This window comes from Taurulus bubalis (genome assembly GCF_910589615.1).
Source record: "Taurulus bubalis genome assembly, chromosome: 4".
Classification (NCBI taxonomy): domain Eukaryota; kingdom Metazoa; phylum Chordata; class Actinopteri; order Perciformes; family Cottidae; genus Taurulus; species Taurulus bubalis.
Window position 1 is genome coordinate 19,715,263 of NC_136592.1, and position 21,080 is coordinate 19,736,342.

General features: G+C 38.8%; 1 protein-coding gene across 1 annotated transcript in view; it reads left to right on the forward strand.

Moving 5' to 3' along the window:
* mdga1 (MAM domain containing glycosylphosphatidylinositol anchor 1) overlaps window positions 1-12,915 on the forward strand; it is a 155,449-nt gene extending 142,534 nt beyond the window's left edge. Inside the window, exons 16-17 of the mRNA XM_079217279.1 lie at window positions 6,614-6,731; window positions 12,823-12,915. Of these exons, the coding sequence (XP_079073405.1) occupies window positions 6,614-6,731; window positions 12,823-12,908 (204 nt within the window). The 3' untranslated portion in view covers window positions 12,909-12,915. The remainder of the gene's footprint in view (window positions 1-6,613; window positions 6,732-12,822) is intronic.
* Window positions 12,916-21,080: the final 8,165 nt, after the last annotated feature.

Consider the following 21,080-nt stretch of genomic DNA (forward strand, 5'->3'; position numbering starts at 1 on the left):
GTTTTGTTATGTGTTTTTGTGGTAACGAGTCCATAACCTGAGATGGCGGTGCCAGTAGCCCCTTTATCTTTACCCAGGACTAGATTCATAAATTGTCCAGTGCCGTGCTAGCTTATTAATTTCAAAAGCTATGTTATAAAATTCCATATGAATGGATGAACCATACCCCACTATCCATAGAGGAATAGTTAACAATGTGTGTATCACCTGTGCTTTTCCTGCTCTTGCAAGTCAACCTTTATTATCTTGTTATGATGGCACAATATTTAAAACCACTAAGGGCCGTATGGAAATCACAGTATTAAGTAAACTGGATCTCAGCATGCCAACAGTATTGTCATATACTCAGCAAATATGTTTAGAACATACTTTGTTCAGATTTGGTTTACAATTGTTTGTTACAACATCATTTTACCCTCTTCTTTCTTATCAACCTACACCACCCTTAACATATATGATCCAATGACAGAACATATATAAAAGATAATCTTCCAGAGTTTAGGTAACACACTGAGATCATTAAATTCATTAAATGTACTTTAGGTTTAGTCATTGAAATTAATTCATGTTTTTTACACAACAACTTTCAGAGGTATTTCAGTTCTTCAGTTTGCTCTATCTGTTTAACACTCCATCTCTCTCTCTCTCTCACTCTCTCTCTCTCTCTCTCTCACACACACACACACACACAGACACACACACACACACACACACACACACACACACACACACACACACACACACACACCGCTGCTGTGTAACAAATGGAGTTAAATAATGTAGAGAACATACAGCCTTGATCCCAGCATCAGCCAGAGGAGAGGAGCTGATAAACATTCTTTGTTACTCTCTTTCTCTCCCCCTCCTTTGACTTTTCCTTCTTTCTTACTACTTTATGTTATGAATAGAGCTCTCTGAGGGCTTTACAAAATAAAATAAGGAGGATGAACCCCCATTTATCTATGTACTATATACCTGTCTATCTCTCTTGAGTTTTCTCCCTCGACCCGTCGTCCTCACTCTTTTTCAACTGTCTTCGCTGCCTCTCCACCATCACCCTTTGTTGCTGTTGTTCATCCAGCGCCCCCATTTTCTATCTGTCTCTCACTCTTCCCCTCTCTTCTCTCTGTCTCCGGTGAGGGCTGGTTTCCTCTCAATCAATAATAATGATTGAGCTGTCTGCTGTTGACAATGGGAATAACCTGACACACTTGTTGTTGTTGCTGTTTAGCTTCTTTTCTACAAGTTGAAATTGCAAAGAATGGTTATATTCGGTTTATTTTGTCAATTGCTGTGCCTCTTGGTAGTGATGTTTATGGAGGATGAGATGCCTGTTCAAGAGGACCAGGGATTTGGCTGCTGGGAGGTTTAGGATTGGGTTAGTCATTGCTGTGTTTTCCCAAGTAAATGATGCAAGGCTTGGTACTTTTGACAATGCTTTTGCAACATCTGAACATTTTCAATTTGCATTGCTTTTTTACATACATTATAATACAATAGAAATAGGATGATAGTATTGCAATTTCATAACGTTAGGAAACTAGCAAAAGATATACCAGAAAATAGGCCAAAATCAATGTAGCAGAAGCTTTCAGCAGAGATGACCTTACCCGAGCATAGTTCAAGCTACAAAAACATTGGATCCTACATTTCTTATAATGCAGCTCAATTGTATCTTTGATTACCCCCTCCCTGCCTGGTAAACACCTGTGAATTGAATTCTATGCCTCAGCTTTTTATGACAAGCTTTTGTTGCGTCCAAGCCAACATACAGTACCACTTATGACATCATCAGAGGTTTTTTTCTCAGGCTAAACAAAGTTCCACTCCAGAACCACAGAAGACAATACATCAACTTTCACAGGTAGTGGTTCTCCCTTTGATCAGTGAAATAGCAGTATCATTTGGCGAGTTTCACCCACTCTACATGCTAAATCTGCCTTAATGTTTCCTTTTTAGATCTTTTGCATAGAAGTTAGGAAGTTATATTACATTAATTTCTCATGTCAAAGGCCTGTTTGTCAAATTTGTCTACTGTCTTTACCAGGGTCCAGAGGAGGTCTGTGAGTCCTGGTTGGGTATCCAGGCAGCAACCTCCAGGTCTGAAAAGTGAAGCCAATGTGAAAGTGCCTTAAACTGGCATTCTTTCTGATAGTTGACTTCTCTGTTTGCAAAAAGAAAATTGTATAGAAGTCTATGAGAAAATGGCCCTTCTCACCTGATTTATTACAATAAACATTCTTAACACGAGTTCATGGTCTCAACCGCTAGTTTCAAGTCTTCTTCAATACAGCATGATGTTCATTATAATAAAATAGGTCGATAGAGCAGGTTGTGCTTTAGGGCGTGGCTACCTTCTGATTGATAGGCCGCTATCATGAAGTTGTCTGGTGTTTTCGTCTGACATCTTTAACCCTTTCACAGTGTGTTTTCAGTTAATAAAGTTTAATTGTAACCATTTTGGTTGCCTAAAAGAATCTTATTGCGTTTAGTTGTACCAGACTCTTTTGTCACGTCTGGTTGCCACATATGGGTGACATGTGTTCAGATCGACTAAAATAGGGTTTACTGCAATGTGATCACATTAATTGGATGCAATTTGCCGAATCAGCCACTATTAACTGGCCCTGAGCTGAATACTCCAGAGATTGAGTACCGTGCTTTACAGTTTAATGTTTTTCTTTTTGTCTACATTTATAGAAACCATTACCTTTAATTAACAAGAAAGACACAAAGAGTGATAGCCTTGTTGTGTCTATTGTCTCAAATTTTGCCTTTGAACAATATTCTTCTGATTTTCTAATTCTGTTGAATTCTCAGGAGATTGCTATGTGAAACAAATGTCATTTTGTTCCACAGAGTGCAGGAGTGGCTGCATATTTATGCTTGTTTAATTTCTGCTTCATGTTGAGAGCATGTCCATGAAGAACAAAAACTTTCTAGTCCGGTGCACAGCTCACTGACTGCATACACCGAAGGCCTTTGAGGTGCTGCCACTCGTCTCTGCATTTCCGCTCTCTTTGTCCTCCGTCCAACAAAAGTAAGGATGTCTTTGAGAACTGCTTCCCTTCCTGCCTCTGTAAAAGAGTTGTACCCTAGCCAATGGCTTGCATTAATACAAGGCTTTGACTGTACAGTGATAAATATTTACAAAAAAAGTCAACCGATAAGGAAGCATTATAATTGATATAGTTTACTGCCTGCTGGCCATGATTACTCTCTGTGTATATTCAAGTTGTGAACTCGTGAAATGCCAACTGCCACTGTATGAGCTTCTCTGGTCTTGATTTGGGTTCATTGAATATTTAAGAAACAAAACATTGTTGTTTGAGCCGCCCATACACAAAAAGCATTTTCAGAATTACATTGTCAATCATTATGTCTGTAGCGATTGCTGTTGCTGAATGTTTTTATTGTTCCATGGAACCGCCGTCTGTCTCACTTGGGCAAGCTTGCCAATCCCGTTCCTTTTTCAAATCTAAAATAACAAGAGTGAATTGGCCTTGAAGTTGGTTGTTCACTGAGATGTTTAAAGCACAAACTACATGTACCCATAAAATCAATCGAGTTACAAAAAAAGAGGTAACATGTTGTTGTAGATTATTTGTGTCCCCACTCACTCCTCTGTGGATTACCCAGAGGCCATCTGTGTTCCTTGCAGTGTTTGGTACCTGGATGGCTTTTTGGAAACCAGGCCAACCCACATTTGTGTGCCTCACATTGCACGGACTCTCTTCTGCAGCGGTATTTCAAAGCTAGCTCTGTACATATCTCTCTCTTTCTCTCGCTCTCTCTATCTCGCTCTCTCTCTCTCGCTCTCTCTCTCTCGCTCTCTCTCTCTCTCGCTCTCTCTCTGTCCCCTCTGGTATATGAACAGCACGTCAATGGGAACATTAGAGGTTACAAGGCTCGACAAAACGACACATTCACAACTCCAACCTGACACTCTTTGATCCTGCAGTTACATACGCACACACACACACACACACACACACACACACACACACACACACACACACACACACACACACAAGCTGTCTATCTCACTTTGGGTTCTTCAGAGAGCACTGTTATGACAAGAAATGGGAATTTAGAGGATTCTACTTTTTTTAAGAAGAGATTGTACAGTCTACTTTTCGTAAACGGTGTGATGATTCTTGAGTATTTGGTAAATGTCAAAGTTAAATATCAGGCACACTAGATATAGCAGCAGCCTTTTATGGCCCATGAACCCATTTTTGCATTCCATAATCTCATCACCCAATTCCAGAGTTGTCCAAGTTATCAAGTTTATTTTAGAAAAGCCTCACTTGGCTACTTTTAAGTGAAGTTAAGATAATACATAATGATTATAGTCCCATATACACTTGATGGCATCGCCTTGTTCCGTGCCATTCAGTTTGACATGGAGAAAATGATTGTGCAGCGTTGTCTTATGGTAGAATGGTTATTTATGCTGTTGTTCTCTGCATATGTGTCAATGCCGGTGTTAGTCTCTTGGCTTCCCTCTCCCAATTATCTTTCTCATCTTGTGATAATACAACAATCTGGTGCCTCTGCTACAACCCGTTTAGTGCAGACGTGCTTACAGGTGCGCAGAGGCAGGCAGTTTGCTCGGCTGGTTCTATTTGTTTACATAAAAAACAGGACTTGAGGAAGAAAGTACATAAATAAAACAAAGTGTTAACCACAGACACAGCCAGTTATAAATTAGATGACCATGGCCTTTTGACCAATTATCCTCTTCCCTCTACTACCCCGTAGTTTCCCTCACAGCTACCTTCTGCCGAGTGAATAAATAAGCCTTTTTGCACAAATGAGCCGACCAGCCAAACCCATCCAGCCTGTGCTGCTGCACTTCTTTTCTTTCTCCGTCCACACAGCCCAATCAGTTTCAAGGTTCTCCTAATTATTTTTATTTATACATTCAAAGAAGATCTCTCGCTCAGGGAGTAAATTGGAAAGCAAGTGGGAAAGAGGTGGTGTTGCTCTTGTGTTTCCCTCCCCTTTATGAATGTAATTGATTGAGCTCTCTATTTGGAGGAAATTGCAAGACGCAAAGAGAGAAACAGTGGGAAAATTATTTTGGTTTCTTTTATACACACTTCCATGGATTCTTGAGTAAGAGCTACAATAACCGAGCCAACTAGGTGACGGACATTTAAGGAATCATCAATTTCCACTGTCTGTCTTCTTTCACCTTGAACTTGACTTTTCGTGATAACACTGCACGGATGAACTGGAGATATTACTTCACATGCACACAGTCATGCTTCTCCTTGTCCGTGGCAATGAATAGGTTATTGGTATCTGCCTCATGAATTTCTGTTTGATACTTCAAACTGATGGCGCTGTTTGCTGCAACACTTCCAGATTAAAACACAGGTAATGGAATGCCCCAGCAGTGTGAGAATGCAGCATTCCCCACGTTTTATTTACTTGGAACATATATGGGGTTGGGTCAGGCTTTTCTGCTTGGTATATTTACACACAAGTTAACAGCAGGCCTGCTCTGCCTGTTTATCACGTTAAATACTCTGTTGATACTGTAGCCCAGCTCATTGGTGTTAACAGATGGAGGTCTGGAAGTGCGGCCACTCATGCATATTTGGCACCCCTCTATGTATGCACCTGCTAGCTATATTGTACAAGTATCTATACGGGTATACAGTATATGCAGGCAGTATTTCCATCAGCATCAAATTCAAACACACATTCACACCTGATCCTGAACGTGACTGGAATAACCTTGAGGGTGCAGTGCCTTGCTCAGGGGCTAGATGGTAGATGTTGTGGTGAATATTGCTATATTTGTGAGCCCATCCAACAATTTGTGCATGGAGCACATTTCTGTAAAAGAAATAAAAAACACTAAACAGATCAAATGATCCCTTATTAATGTTGCAGTGGAAATCCCCCAAAAAATTATTACACTGCAAGCATTTTGAATATCATATTTAAAATGAAACAGTGCCAAAGTCTGCAGTTAAACCAATAACAAGGTCAGTCGTGAGAGTTGTTTTTGTTGTTATTTTGGTGCTGGAAACTTCCATTGTTTGTTTGCTCTTTTCCTCCTCGTATTCCACACAGAATACGCTTGGTTTTTGATTAGCTGGGTGCCTTGGTACACCACTGTAATTAGGCTGTCAGTCAAAACCAGATGGCTGGTGGCTAAGATGGGGCCTGGAAAGTTTTCAGATGGTTTTGTTGTTGTGGGTCCATAAATGATAATGGGATACGAATGCAACTTGTAAATACTTCATACTGATGGATTCTTCTACCTGCATATTGTTATCTGCACTGCTTATTTACTCTGTTTGTCCTTTTTCAAAGCTAGTGCCATATAATGCATTAATTTGAACAGTTTGAGCTCTTATATGTTCAATGTATGTTTCATCATCACACTTCTTATTTAGATATTTAGAAAAAACAAACAGTGAAAAAAACAATGTATTTATTACTTAAAAAAAAAACTCACTACATATTAATTTAAGTCAAGTTTGTTCGAGCATGGCCCTGCCTGTGTTTTCGACTCACTAGATATGCTGTATGTCATAAACGGTCTACTCACCCAGCACCCGTCTGTCTATTTGTCTTTTACCCGAAAAAACAGATTGTGTTTGAAGGAATTCGAGGCCCGAGTTTCGAGGGGGATATTGCCATTGATGACGTGTCCATCACCATTGGGAAGTGCAAGCAGGAGAACACTGTCGCCAGCGCAGGTAAGACAGGTAAGATAGACATAAAAACCCAGAGAAACCCAAAGAAGCAAATGTGATTAACTGCCGCCATCCACACACATTTTTTGTGAATGCAGTTGCATTCGGAATTTAATAAGGAAGGCAACATGATTTTTTTTTGTCTAAAAGATCAGCAGAGAAGGGAATTAATGTAGAGACATGGTTTCCAAAGGAACAAGAGAAAGAGAACTGAACTTCATCTTTAGTGTTCGGGAGGTGTGGGAATTTGGCGCAGAGAGAAACTGTTGTTGATGTGGGGGCTGTACGATGACAAGTGGACATCACAGGGCACCAGCATGGAAGCCTCGTCATCATTTGCTTTCCCTCCTCTGCCTCTATGGCTCTATTTACTTCACATTCCCCTTTACTTTCCATCCTGTAAGTTTCCACACCACCGCCCGCTGTCTCCTCCTCACCCAGCATTATTATCTCCTGTGTCTTTCCCTCTTACCTTATGTTTTCTATAAGCCATCTACCCTTCATCATCCGTATACCTCTCATTGCTTTTGATCGTTGACATGTTCTGTTACTTAGAGAAAAGTGTGTTATGATACAGATTTTGAGAGAAAATGAGCATGAGGGAAGGAGAATGAGATAGACAGGAATCTCTGTGCAGTGAGGGAAATAATGAAACCCCTGGATCAGACAGTGGCTAAGCATCAGTCCACCAGGAGAGTTGTTTCACTCCATAAACTGACCACAATTTCTCCACACCCCTCATGCTGACATGCTCGACAAGTCAAACCAAGCGATCTGCCCATAAATAGAATAGCAAAATATAACGTTGCGACTTATAAATATTGTTGGTCGGCTCTGCCTTAAGGGTGAGAGAGAATAACAAGTCCGTTACAGGGAATGAGTGCATGTCCATGTAAGCGTGTGGAGAGAGACTCAAATAGCCTAAAGGGTAAGGGTGTGGAGAGGAGATGGAGGCAGAGAAAAGGTCAAAGACAGAGAGTGACCAAAAGTAGATGTGAGTGTGAGTGTGTGTGTGTGTGTGTGTGTGTGTGTGTGTGTGTGTGTGTGTGTGTGTGTGTGTGTGTGAGCGAGAGGGGTGTGGGGGGAGAGAGAAACTGGTCCAAGAACTAAAAGAAGAAAGAGAATATGAAACTAAAACCTGCCAGCAGTTTAGCTGCAGTAAGAGCTGCCAAGACACAAATGCAAACACGCACGCACACACACACACACACACACACACGCACACACGCACGCACGCACGCACACACACAGGCACATAAACATCATTAAATTCTCATAATAGCCTTCATTGCATTCTCTCTGTCTACAGACTTGCAACACAACAGCTAGTTTGCACCGTTCTCTTATTGCACTCTGCCATTGCTCTTCGGTGAAATAGGGACACTCTCATCAAGAATCAGAATGTGTGTACTTTAAGTCATGTTCATTACTATGGTAGAAAACACAACTGATCTTTTAATTGTTGTCATAACAATTAATTTAACTTCATGTTATTTGAGCATTCGTAACTGTATACTGTACTTAGTTTGACTGAAAAGTATTCTTAGTATTAGTTTGAGTAATTGTAGTTTTAATCAAACAATTTCAATGTTTTGTTCATACATCCCAACATGACAAATCCCTGAAAAGACTTGACTACTGTATATGAACAGCATACAACACCCTCAATTTGGGTAGGAGGGACCCACTTCTAGAAATAGCAGACATGCAATAGATGTATGAACACAATTTTAGTACGATAAGAAGGATTTTATGCAGCAACATGTGGTGGGAACCTGAATGGTCTTGTTCACTTTTTCTGTTATTCAGACCGACTACAAGGAAGACATTAGAGTGGAAACACCACAAAACAGCAACAAATGAGAGAGTGAATTATTAACATCCTGCTTTTACCTTCTCAAACCCCCAGTTGTGATACGTCTGCCTATGTGTGCAATCGTGCACATGTGCGCCTGTAAAGCCATTGGCGGATGGGGTGAATAATGAATGAAGGTGTAAACAGGAAGAGGAAAGCTCTCGAGCGCAGCTCTCAGAGTATGCGCATATGTGTGTCCCGCAGGTTTTGTGCAGGCAAACACATACAGTGGCAGATGGGTAATAATAATCAGGCAAGCGACTGAAGAGTCTTTGCCACTGAAAGAAACACAAATGCATGTGTCTTGAGTACAGATTACAGACGTGCAGTATAATAAGGATTGGAGAAAGATTACATTTAACTCAGGTTGGGTAGGTTACTGAATACAAAGTACATTGCAATTTTTGCAATTAGTAAAGTAATCCATTGAATAAAAAAATAAAAAAATCTAATCTAATCTTCAAAATAAATCTTTAAAAACTGATTCTGTATTCATATGCATATAGATTTAGACAAAGAAAGAATATGTTGGTTCTGGAAGCATACTGGTTTCTATTAGTAATCTGAGATTTGTAAACAATCACGTTTGAGCAGGCTTTGGTTGAATGCAGATAAGTATCCCGGAATGCCTTCTCAAAACTTTTTATTGGTTTAAATTACCTTGTAAACTGGCTACTTGTGACACAATCAAATTGTACATGTAAACAATGAGCAGCCAACACAAAATAAAAGGAAATGTTGGGCCGGATATCTGCTGGCTACAACAGAACCCAGAAATATAGCCCCTTGCCCCCAGAGGCTTATTTCTCGTCAGACCGATAGCCGATGGGTTCTCTTTGTCTGCATTTTGTATATTCAGCATTTACAGACATCAGAAATGTAATACAGTATGATTGCACATCAGGGCAGATTATAGTACATTATTTTTTGAAATCCCAATTACATGGAACCAGTTTCTACCCAACCGCGGGCACGGGGATGCTCACAAATACACACATTTGACGACTCATTCTCACACACATTTGCTTCAGGTTAACTATATGCACGCATAGGGGACTGTTATCCTACGGTCCTCCACAGATGAAGGATGATTGCCTCTGACATGTTTGGTGCAACTCCGCCTGCATAAATTACAGAGATCTACCTGGCTCGGTTGTGTGTTTTCAGAGAGGAGATGGTGGAAAGTTAGCTTGTCTCTTACAGTTTAACTTTCTACTGTATTTTCTTTTGACCATTTAAGGAGTTCCCTTCTCATCTCTGTATTGCTCTTCTATAACATGGATTCCCTGCATCATATTGTGGACATGTGGGAATTGTGCAAAACCAGAACTAATTCAAATTAACTTGCTTCCTGTCTTTGTTTACACATGAACAGTTCAAGTTGACACCAGGATGTAGCTCAGCGAGATCTTGTGGGCATTTACATTGACAGTTTGGGTAGTCATTTTAAATGTATTGCTACCTGTGATTGTTTGGATATTGGTAACCTTTTTGATGGTTGAAGAACAAAAGAAGCAGGTTTATAGGCTCAGATTTATGTGAGTGGATTAAAATGCCTCTGCTGTACACAAATACATTGGATACTCCCACAGTAATCCATTATCTTTGTAACGCCATTTAAATTTCCTGACAGATCACATAGATGTATAATGTATAGACCATGATCATTTCCACACAATGACTGAAATACACATGCCTGCTCTTTTTCAAGACCTTGTGTGAGAAGGAAAGACAGAGATGTAAAACACCAGGTCACAATTCAATCTGTTGGCACGAAATATACTATTGGAAGGTGTGTGGGGGGCGGGGGGGGCTACCTGCGGATCAAAGCTTTATTATAAATATTGATTTCCTGCCTGGAGGACGGACCCTTGATATGCAATCATATTGATCTTTTTTATACAATACCTACTTTTTATTTATGAAATTATGTCTTTGAGCAGTATGCATGTATATTTTGTTGCTGCATGTTTTGCAATGTAATGCTGCTGTGTATAAATGAGCATTGTATGCAAAAGAAGAGAATGTATTTTTGCTTTTGTGCGTGAGAGTAAGATTATAACAAATGAAAATAAATAGGAAATCTTTGATGGTCTCATGCGTCTAACTGGCAGGTTAGTCTTATCAGTAAAAAGGTTCTGAACAAATACAATCACACCACATTGAAGATGTGTGTACTGCATCTTATAACGGTGCATAAATAATAACAACCTGCTGGGGGAAAAATCGAAGAAAAACAATCCATCACATATTGGAGATGATGACATCAATTGTAACTTATTTTTCTCATTAAAATCTCAAAGCTGTCATGGTGTAAGATCTCAATGGTGAATCTCTGTTTCTCTTTCTTGTTTACTCATCCGCCCCCTCATTCGTGGTTCTGTCTCCCTCCACGTATTTCCATTTCCACTCAACTCTTTCTTTCTTCCCTGACAATCTCTCACTTTCCTCCACGTAAATCATAAAACACAGATCCATTTTTCTACAATCCTTCTCGTGCTTTCTTCACACAAAAATAACGCTACATTTTTCTACACACCAGGGCTTTTTCATTGCACATGTCTCAGCCGTAGACCAAAGTGATAAATGTATTCATGCAGTTATCTACTTAGCCTGTGGTTAATGTAATGTCAAGGTTAGCCGGTTATTTATGACAGTTTACAAAAAAAATGACATGTAACATTTACACCTTTTAATTTGAGTGTATTTCATAAGGGGAACAAAGTAATTTTTACTTTGATGATTCGTATGTATGTTACATTATTTTTATTGTTAGACAATTGGTCAAAACAATTATATTAAATGTCCACATATTTTAGAAATGTGAATGAATTTCTTGCTAACACCTGTCTACAGGAGGCTTTACAAAAAGGTAACTGTGTCAGTGTGTAGCATTTCTGAGTTTATTTTAGCAGAATTGGAATATTTCATTAGATTAGAATGAACCCTGCATAACTACATATAAAGCGGGTCCTTTTACAGAGCCTGATGTGTAGCATCGCTTTGTATCTACTGTAGCCCAAAACAGACAAACCAAACACTGGCTCTGAGAGAATCGTCTGTGTGTTTGCGATACTTGCCACTGTAGTTTTCTGGAAAACTTGAGAAACTGTGGTAACGGGAGCTGCAGAGTGCAAAACCGTGATATTGACAGCCACTGTGTGAGGTCATTTTGCCCCAAACTAGTGTTAATATGATGAATATGGCCTTTCAGCTATAAGGAACAGCATTACCACAGTGTTGCACTTATTATCACAGTCTTGGAAAGAGAGGAGTGAGCAAAGAGGTATTAATTTGGTTGCAGTCTGCAACCATCTCACTAGAAAAGGAAATTCATCCACAAACACATACAAAACATACACAATACGGATATCTACTGGGTTATAGGCAGGAGAACAATGTTGGTTCTCTTTAAGCAATCATTTTATCTCTCAATTAAAAGCATTAACGGTGCTCCGTAACAGGCTGATAATGCAATGCAACAGTTACCATTTAGTGTGTTGGTGTCTTGCAAAGCCCCATGTAGACATTTTAAAATAAGCTTTTAAGTTATCGATATTCAGAGCAAAGGAATTGCTTCCCCACGACTCTCAACATGGCAGTGGCTTACGGTGCTAACAACTCTAGCATTTCAAACAACAGCAGAAGTGCTGACAGAGGTAACAGTGTTTACCTGAGAAGTGGGATCTCAGTTTCTCCACAACGCTGTTGATCGGTGTGGCGTTATTAGCTGTAACCACCGCATTAGTGCAGTGCAGAACGGCAGCTATTAGCGAGTCAGTCAGACACGCTCACATGCACAAATATGCACTTACAAGCATTCACGGACAAATGCACAGAGAAGCTCGGATTACAACACACCCAGAGGGAGAGCGACTTCCTTTTCTGCTCAGTTTTCTGCTGAGTTTTTTCCTCAGTTTTTTGTGCACTATAGTTACATTACGCCACTAGGTCTTTACATAGAAAATAGTTGTTTCCTGCTAAATGTCAAATAGAGGACCTTCGTTGATGACCTTTGTTCATACATTTTATTGTTTGGTTATACAGTGGGTTTTATAGTGCAGTGATGCAGTATGATAGGGGTGATAGTTGTCCGGTGAGCCATCTTCACTGTTCTGCAGGAACTTTGGTATAAAGCATTTTACAGTCATGAATACAAAGCATTGCCTGGCAACAAGGTGTCTGTAAGTATTTATGTGTGGAAAATAACAAGACAACTCTGTACTTTTTTTGTGTCTGTTTCCATAGTTCTGATCGGTGGATCACACTCGCTCCCATTGGCCAGCTGGCTGACCGTTGGCCTCTCCTGTGTCGTGTCGCTACTCTACAGATGATGAGCACTTCCTGCAACACCACCTGTCTAAAGTGACAGACACTGCCCTTACTCGCGCCCTTATACTTCTCTCTCTCCCTTTCTCCCTGTCTGTACCTCTACTCACTTGTATCCCTGTCTGTCCTTCTCAACTCAATGTATTTCTGTCCTGGCATCCATTTCATCCTTCTTGCTTAGATAAGTGGTCACACAAAGTTTTCGTCTAGTGTCTTCTCCTCTGCTTTCTTTCAACATTTCACCCCAGACACTCAGTATAACCAACTGACGCGCATAATGTATTTAAGGTGAACATACTTAGTGATCTTTACAGTAGAAATTCACAATCTCTCTCAATTTGATTAGATTCACATGATCCATGTCAGCGTCTCACTTTGTCACCTTTTCCTCTCCTTCGTCAACCTTCATTTATATAAGGACCCTCTCGTGTATCGCCGCTCCCTCGAACCGCAATCCCCAACGTCCCCACCACCCTATTCCCCAGACACACCAAAGTGTCGGACACTCAACCAAAGATGACAAAGGACCTGAGGGAATAAAACGAGGGAACAGGGATTCCAGGAAGAAAGTAAAAGAGAGAGAGAGAGAGACAGAGAGAGAGAGAGAGTGGGTAAAATCCTTCTTTGTCACAAAGACCGTCTCCCTTCCGTCCCGACCTTTGGGACCATGGGAGCAACTGAATGACAAAGAGACACACTAAGAAGAACTGTTCAATGAATGAATGAATAAACAAATGAATTCTGAGTAAAGGACGAACCAGAAACAGAGGAAAAAGAAGGGTGCTCCTGGTAGCCTCTCTGCTTGCCCTCTGCTTGCCACAAGAGACAAACCTCAGTACGGAATATACGTGTACATTTATCTCTATATATAATAAATATAACAAAGTTTAAACTAAAATACAACTAGGACAGTGGAGGACTTTACAAAGTGAAATTAAAGAAGCACAACGTTTATACAACCTCTGCTGTTCCTTTTGGTTTTATTCTACTTAATATGTGATGTTGCAATTTGTGAGACCTATTCAATGTTTTTTATATTTTGCTTTCTTGTTTTGTTTAAGGGTCAACGGCAATGGGTAATAAAGTATTATATTAATATTTATGAGAAGGAGAGAAGATGATTTGTGATCCAGAACCTGAATTGAGCAAGAATTGAGGAGAGAAAGGGGATGATGACCCAAACCACCTGGATAGAAACTGAACACACACACAGACACACACACACACACACACACACACACACACACACACACACACACACACACACACACACACACACGTATGAACACACAGTTTTCCTTGCTGACATCACAGCCCTCAGATCAGCCGCTGCGTCAAATACATGTCTCGCCTGTGAATGACACATTTATAAGAAAAACCATGAATGGTAGATGCAACTTTCACATTTCTGCTCCCTTGCCACAAACTTCTCATCACTGGACATCATGACTCGGATTGATCAACCACACCAGAGTAGCTGGACATGTCTCTAATAAAGAGAAACACATGGTGTGGTACAGAAAAGAGCCTAGAGGGAGTTCATTCGAATACTTCTTTCTCCACAGGCGATTGAATGTCATGTATGAAATTCCCATAAACTTCTTTCACATGAGTGAAAGATGGAAAAGATTGTCAGTATCTGGCGGGTGTGCAGCGTGGATTTCATATCAGTTTCTCTGTCATTGTTTATTTAGCGTTGAATGTCTATAGTGTAACCTTGTTTTCATAATCATATAGATATGATTGTTAAAGTTAAACAATACTCATATCTAGAGATCTATAGTTTATGATTACGTTTAAGATGGCAGTTCAGTCGGCAAAAACACCATCTTGTCCAAAGCACATTGTAATGGGTATTTCTCCACATTTGTCAGTTTTGTTTTCTTATTAATATAAATTAAAGCTGTAGCTATTTTCGTCATTCAGTTGGTAGATAGCATGTTTGCATTTTGCTGCATCATGCGTCAACGCATCTCTAGAAAGCTCCCCATTCACCAGTCACCCTGCTCCAGTAACTTGTGTATAATAATCTGCTTTATTACCATGTGCATTACATGTGAATTATGTGAACACCTTATGTACTTTTGTCATGTCAAGTTGATTTGTTCATTGCACTTATTTTTGGGGGTTATTTTTGTTTCTTCATTGTGGTCGGTACAAATTGTATTATTGATTTTATAATTATAAATAGTACATAACATGCAGAAATAATGTGCCTATTTGACTTTCCCAGTCGGCTATGAGTGGCAATTTCTATGTTAAGCTGGCACTGATGTTTACTATTGTGTGTGTAGAACATCATACCATATCGTTGCCAGCTATTAGTTCACACGAAGCTGTGTAAGGCATGTTGGACAAATCTCTTAAGCTCCACTGACAGTAGTGTAGTATAATAATATGGAAGCCATTTAAAGCCTACTGAAGGCCAACTCTCCATATTCCTGTATCTTCGCTTTATCTCTGTCATCATAAATTTGCTTTGGCACGACGAGTGCACCTGATGACCGGTTGTACCTGAATGATACAAACTATTTTAGAAGTTTTCACAATTTGAGTGACATGCTTTCCTGTAATGTAGCTTGGTCTGCAATCATCTACTCTAAAGCTGAACATATTTTCAGCTTTTTTATAATATCATCAAAATGCCTGTCATTCCCTAAAAACACAACTCTGCAAAAAGTGTGTTTAGGCATTCCTTGCAACACCTCCAATCCCACCTGCTTATTTGGCTACAGGGAATTGGCTACATGTGGTATTTATATCAGCTTAAGTTGTACAGTATCATACGCATTATTCAGCTCTAAAGCAGCACACTGTGGGTGCCATGTCGTAATAAATACATTTCAGAAATATCATGAAGCATTAATGTGTAAGGCATTTCATTGTGCTTATTGTCAAACCATCCCTCATATTGCCCCATATTTCAATGGCAGTACAAACCTACCATTGTAATCCTTGCACTTGGACATGTGACAGCTGCAAATCAACAGACAGAATACTGTGGAAATCTTGAGATGCATTTTCTGTAACCTTTGTTCTATTTCCCAAAATGACACGCAAACACACTTTGGTTGGGTTTTGGCTTTGTATGACAATTTATAGCTCAAGTTCATAATGAAAGACATTGCATTATTTCACCAACGCAAGAACAGAATATCAAAGCATAACATACACCAACCCATTGCTAAGCTTTCCTATTACCATTGTGTTGACTGTTTAAGCAACACATTGTCCTTTTTATTTTTTTTATTTACCAATGAGTATTAACATATGTGGCAATATTGCATGGCGGGAAAGTAACTAGTCATGTATCCATTGACTCCTACATGACAGAGTAACAGCGGTGCTTGAGTCCCAGTATGACCGTCCTAATGGACTATTCAAGAGAACGTAGATCAAGCGAATTGTCATTTTCAGTTTTTTTGCTACAAACCATTTTAAATATGTTTTTTGTATTTGCCATTTTACAATATTTAAAGTGTAATCACACCTGTAGCAACACTTCATTTTGCTTGTGCCGTAACTTGGACAAAAGTGAGGTTTGCATATATCTTTCATAGTAAAATCCCATGCTGAAGGCATCACTTATAATTCAATTGCTATGTGTTATTTCAGTAAAAAAAAGAAAAAAGAATCATGTGCTTCATTTGTTTCAAATAACATCTGTGAATAAAACAAAAATCCAATAAATTAAAAGCTATGGTCAATATTAAGAATATATTTCTTAGGTGACGTGCTTTTGGTGGCAAACAAACAAATATCTTAGACGTGTAGATCACAACTGTCAGTTAGCATACAACAGAAATGTATCGAATCTGACTGATACTTTTGAGTGTAAAAGGAGGTTGAAGGTCCATCAAAACACACTGATTAAACAAAAAAAGTAAAAATCCTTTCCTAACCAATAACCATTCTGTAATGCAATGGATCGTCCAAAGGGAAAGAAAATTAAAAAAAACCTTGCTGTACATTGGTTCTATGAAAGCGCCTCCAGATTTCATTTATATGATTTTCAATCCAGTTTCAAATTATGTTAATGAAGACAAACCAAAGACAAGACAACTACTTAAAAGTTTACCACATAAATTAGTCATGAAAATTACCTTAACAGTTATCAGTTCAGGCCAGCAGAAATCTACTTATTATCTAAAGATGAGTCTATTCCATAATGTTATATTTAGGCCTATCTATTTCAGTTGGAATTCTCTAAGGTAGGTTAAGTCAGTAAAACATCAGGGCTCTGTGGTGTCATACTAAAAAGTAAAAAAGCTTTTTTTCTATGTAGCTCAGCACGAAAACAATTCACTATCAATTGGGATCCTTTTACGTGGTGGACACACAAATTAAACATAACAATGCAACAGTCCGAGCTAGATTTAGAAAATTAGTAGGACCACTTACGGTGGGCAGGCGGATCAGTGGATGGGTCCAACAAACACAGGACTTACAATCACACGACCGGTGTTCAGCACTGTGTGTCCCAAAGTGTTGTAGTGAATTGACGCATTGGTGAAGTTTTTCCAGAACCTAACTATGTGATTTCGGTGCCTAAACCTAACATTAATTGTGTTGCCTAAACCTAAATGTAAGCAGTTATTTTAAGCCCAACTATTATGAGTTGTCTTGCTTTCTTTTCTTGTCTTGTTTTCGAGCATAATGTCATCCCGGGTGATTATTCGTATAACTCTTTACGAAACCAATAGATCGCATTTCGTGACTATTTCACAAACGTCCATGAGATCGTGTTGGACCTAAACACATACAATACATATAGATAACAATGACTAGAATGCAGTGGCGGGTCGTGGATTTTCTACCTGCGCTAGCTGCTGTACCGGAGTGTGAGAACCCATCTAGCTGGCTGTCACCATGTAGATTAACCGGCTTCTCTATCATAGAGAGAAACAGAGGTGAAATGTAATTGGACAAGAGCGTTAAGCAGAGCGCTTAAGTAGCACCAAGCTGCACCAGCGCGCTGGCCAGAAGCAGACAGACAATGCAGGAAAAACAGACAAGACAGGAGCTGGTCAATGAGAACATAAGCTAATAGGGAAAAATAATTATAATACATGTACTGTATTTGTAAGAAGAAAAAAAATATATATAAATTAGATATAACTTTTAATTATAAAAATAAATAAATTAAAATTTTAATTATAAAATAACTATAACTTTGTGATTCTGTTCAGGCCAGCAGAGAAGGCTTAGCAGGCCCTGATTGCCCGCCACTGCTGGAATGACAAACTGACTGTTAATTGTCCACACACTGTATACTGTCTTCTTCACTGTCTTAAACATATTGAGTTGACCTGCAAGAGACTGTCTGGTACTCCTCCGCCTCTGTTCTCTCCATACAACAGTAATAAAAGGAGGTACATGTTCAAAAGTATTTTTTTTCATGGGAAATAAGACAATGTGTAACAGTCAGTGTCTAAGTGCTGGTAACCGTAATGCTTTCTGTAATGTTACTTAAACCCTTATGAGGGTATTACAGTCTTGGTTTACAGGCAGGAATTACTTTTTCCACAAAACGCTGTGACCCTTGTCCTGATTCCACTAAAACGTATTTCAATAGGATTCTAGATTGAGTAAACAAAAGAAGTAAATACTCCCTTTTGATTAATGTGTGGCACTCATGTTGCAAGTCAAGTAACTGAATGCTCCAGTGGACTTTTTGACATATGAAGAACACACATGACAATGTTTCTCTGCATGTTTTGTGGGATTAAAAGTGAATAACTTTTTAGGATTGTAACTCACTGTGACTAGCATTGTCTACAGATTGATGACGTTTTGGGAAACAGTGTATTGGTCACAGTGATAGTACTGACTAAGGTTTTACAGCATACTCAAAATATGTGAAATTCACCTTTAATGGGAAGAAAAGGGAGAGAGTTATCAAACAGTGCTGAGTGTTGTATATCTCTGCCATGTACTAAAGTATTTTAGAAGAAAATATATTTGAAATATGACTCTGAAAGGTATAAATAAACATTAATGAAACAAAAAAGTTTAGTTATTATCGTTTGTTGTAGCAGTTGCTCTTGTAAGAAAAGGGAATATACTTTTGGGTAATACATGTATTCCTTCTCTGGCAAAGAGATAAATGAGAAGAGCAATACCACTCTTGTGTCTGTACACTATGTATGAAGCTACTCTGAGGATTCATTTAAACTGGAGACAAGATAAACAGCTGGCCTTACTGTATATATATGGCAAAATTGGCCTACCAGCAACTCAGCACCTCTGCTCACTAATAAATGTGTTATGTAAACAAATTTGTGTAAAATGTGTAAAAACACAAATTGTAAAAACACAAAATGCTGCTTTATGGAAGGTTGTGTGGGACAATTGATTGGCCGGTTGTGGTACATTTCTGTAATATTGTCTTCATCCAGAAATATTTCATTTTATTTTATTTGCACACACTTAAGACTAAGAAATAAATGATAATGAAAAAAGGAAACTAAGCTAACATAATTTATAAAAAATATAACAACAAAAAAAATATAAAAACAAGAAGCACACAACATTTGCAGAAAAACTAATCAATCAGTGGACAATAATCCAATTAAAAGTATGTATATACGTAAAAAAAAAGAGAAAAAGATAAATACACACACACACACTTGACATGTTTCCTTTTCAAACTCTTGATAAGTCTCTATTACACACATTAACGTCATTGAGCTCACTGAAAGAGTTGCTGGTAGGCCAAGTTTGCGATCCTCAAACAGAGCCAGCCAAGGGTTTTCCCCTAAGTGCAGACTTCAAGCTACCTGGCTGCTTGCTGCTCACTGTAAATGATAGTGCATTCAACAGGTTAAAAAACCAAAACCTGTGATGCTAATGTCACATCTTAAAGACTTCAGATCGAGTCACAGGCTGCAATGGTGGATCCTAGTCTTGGCTTTGAAATGGAGTTCAAGTAGTTGTTTCAAGTACCTTTTAGCCAGAAAGACCATCTCATGGTTGAATTGAATCACATAGAAAGATTAAGTAGCTCTTGGGAATGTATGATTTACTACTGGCAAAGTGTTTCACATCAGTGCTTGTACTCTGCCTGGTGCAACCTGTATTACTAGAAAATGCATCACAACAGCAGGGGGTTGACTACAGAAGTGTTCAGGTTCCTAAAGATAGGAATTACTACACAGACTTTATCACACATGGTATGTGATTAATACTTTGAGTGAAATCTGCCGTTGTTAGCGGTACTTATGAGTGTTTTAGTAAAACGTTACAATTGCTTAGTCATGCCGAGGAGCTTAAGGAATTATTAAAATGTTTTGTTTAATGTAAACCACCACGTATCTTCTCACAAGGGTTACAACACTTTAGCAATTTAAATGAATTAGATCGGAACTGTAGATGATGAGATAGCAGAGTTTTAGTTTTGAAAAAACACATTTCTCATGAAAAAAAGGCACTGTCCTGACTGGACAGTGCTTTGGGTTCAGAGTGGACATGATAAATCGCACATGTCGTAGATGCAACATCCACAACAACTAATGAGAATCCTCAGGAATGAATACATTGCTAAACTAATTTCAGCACTTGCTGGTTAATGACTTTACTGCCAAGGCTGCCAGCTCATGCATGTCTAATTTGTAAGCTGTATGTAAATTAACTCACACCAATGGCTTTCTCACATCTCTCAGCACCTCAGCGTAAGATGTCACCACAAAGTCATACCATCACAACGAATACAGTAATCGGAATTCATTTACACTCCAAGGGCGTGTGATTATCTTCTCACTTGTGTTGACATGATCACTGTCTCTAAATGTGTTTAGCAATTGCTTTCTGTTTCTCACGTTTATTTTTTCTTCACCATCTCCCATTTCTGTTCCATCACAACTAAAGTAGATACAGTAAGTATAAATAACCTGTCTGGTTTTGACCTTCTTGTAACAGGCTGTGCCTATATAGCTTGCTTACTTCAGTCTAGAGAGCTGGAGAGTGTATAGTTTTCAACTATATATTGCTCAAGTTTGTTGTTGTGAGTTTTGACTTATCACAAGAGAGCTTTCTCCTCTCTCAAAAGTCTAGCTAAGACTCTGCTCTCTATGTCTTCATATATATATATATATATATATATATATATATATATATATATATATATATATATATATATATATATCATTATTTTTTTAAATGTAATATATAAAACAAAA